General features: G+C 36.6%; 1 protein-coding gene across 1 annotated transcript; it reads right to left on the bottom strand.

Moving 5' to 3' along the window:
• Window positions 1-4: 4 nt before the first annotated feature.
• Window positions 5-2082, bottom strand: LOC112505516 (eukaryotic translation initiation factor 6-2-like; the record flags this gene model as incomplete). Its single annotated transcript, XM_025109414.1, has 4 exons — window positions 5-37; window positions 691-801; window positions 882-1012; window positions 2031-2082. Coding segments are annotated over 4 exons (327 nt in total), but the record flags the coding sequence as incomplete, so codon positions are not given.
• Window positions 2083-2119: the final 37 nt, after the last annotated feature.

Below are 2119 nucleotides of genomic sequence, written 5' to 3'. Positions count from 1 at the left end.
ATTCATCCAAGTCTTCAATAGAGGTATGAGGGTGAACCTGCAAGAAGCAGAACCACCATTTCTGTAAACCAAACCAAACAAACCCATATATCCCAGAGTTGACTAAAGAGGGTAGAATGTATTACGGACCTGACTTCTACCCCAAAGAGTAGAGAGGTTGGTTTCGTAAAAAAACCACCACTCGTGCAAGTATAAACAAATGAACCCAATATGTGGGATCTGAGAAACTGTCTGTGTGAACTAATCTCTGTATAGACGGGGAAGTTTTTGTTTGGGAAGGTTTTTTATACATGGGAGCGTGTTTTTTAATTGGGAGGGGCAGGTTAGTAAAAAACTTGGCTTTCCTGCATAAGGCTCTCCCCTAGAAGCTTACTGAGTAAGCCACTTCCTATAGCTGACCGAATAGACTGCGAATCCCATTAAGCTGCTAACAAACAGGCCCTAAAATATGTGCAGATCTGACCTCTATCCTGAAGAATAGAGAGGTGAATAGAGAGGTTTCCATAAAAACCACAACTTGTGTAAGTATAAACCAAACGAACACAATATATCCCACCAGGGGGTGGTGTATGCAGATTGACGTCTACTGTAAAATTAGAGCGGCTGTTTCTGTTAAGACACTGGTTTGTGAAAAGTGTCCAATGGAATTTGGAAGACCATAAAGAGTTTATATCAAATCATAGTTCTTACCAGACCACCTCTATTTGAAAACGCACAGTAGCTGCCCACGAGAATATTACCAGCAATTGTCTGCCTGAAAACTTCAACACCAAGGACATCGGCTATCATTTCCTCAGTTTCCTGATTAAAGAAACAAATTCTTTTTTAAGCATTGAAATTTTAGATTAAGATTTGTATAGAAACATATAATTGATGTTTACCCTATCAAGATCAGTATGGGTAAGGGCAACATGGTCATTGCATGCTATGCAATTTCCAAGGGCAGATAATCTCTCATCAATGCGCTGAACGACAACTGCATCAGGCAGACTGTTCCTCAAGTGTTGAAGCTCTAAAAGGAAACAGACATATATAATCAGTACTTGTTAAATTAAGTTGAATTTCAATCAGCCAGAGAATTCAGACAAGAAATATAAGATCACCCAAACGAAATAAGCCGAGTATGTCCAATCCATTAAGTACAGAGTGTGCGAAAAGAAATGAAAAGGCTTGCGCAAAAGAAATGCAGAAATAGAAAATAAGAACTTGAAAAATAAAAAAAAGCCAACGACATTCAATCAAATGACCTCCTACTTAGCTTGTTTATGTTTTTGCTACTGTTTAAAGACCTAATATCAAAAGAATGAAACTAAGCAATTTCTGTTGAGCATAATGTCTTGTTCCTTTTGCCAATCTACTTGCCTACGGGTTTTCATGTTTATCAAGAATGCTACAAAGGATTTACAGTTTCTATATTTCATATATATATGTGTGTGTGTATGTGTGGAAAGGTTCAAATGAGAACACCATCGTTTTACGAAAAACGCGAGAACACATTGTAGTCCACCTGTGAGACTACATCAGAGTGGCGGCCCCCCTCACGCGTATTATCACATGTGATACGCATGTTATCATAAAACAGTACTGTTCTCGTTTGAACCTCCACCTATATATATGTATGTATATATATGTACGAATTTTCAATGATGCATGTTTCGCTTTGTTTCTCCATTTCCTTTTATTATTAACTTCTATATACTCCTTCCGTCCAAAAAAAACGTCCATGAAAAAGAACACAGTTCTAGAAACATGTAATTATTACGCTTTTTAATTAATTAAATGACAATTGTACCCTTGATGATAGTCAAAAATAAAAATCTCCATCTCATAATTAATGGTAGAATTAAAATAGGCACTCACTTTCAAAAGTGACACTTTTGAAGATGTGGACTCTTATTTTGAAACAAGGGAGTATCATTTAAAAAAAGCATGTAAGAGAAAGACATTGCCAAAAAAGTAATGCAGATGACACCCAAAGTTACAAATCACCGCCTAATTCAAAAACATAAATTGAAAGTTTGGAGCCTTGCCTTGATCAGTAGTAGTATGAGGCAAAAGAAGCCCATTTTTGTTACCTACAAAAAATCATCCAAAATCAGTTTTCAAAACCGAATACGCA

Source organism: Cynara cardunculus, unplaced genomic scaffold, assembly GCF_001531365.2.
Source record: "Cynara cardunculus var. scolymus isolate 2C unplaced genomic scaffold, CcrdV1 Un_Scaffold_11607, whole genome shotgun sequence".
Taxonomy (NCBI): domain Eukaryota; kingdom Viridiplantae; phylum Streptophyta; class Magnoliopsida; order Asterales; family Asteraceae; genus Cynara; species Cynara cardunculus.
Note: the sequence above shows the minus strand (reverse complement) of the source record. Positions and strands in the feature narration are given on the sequence as shown.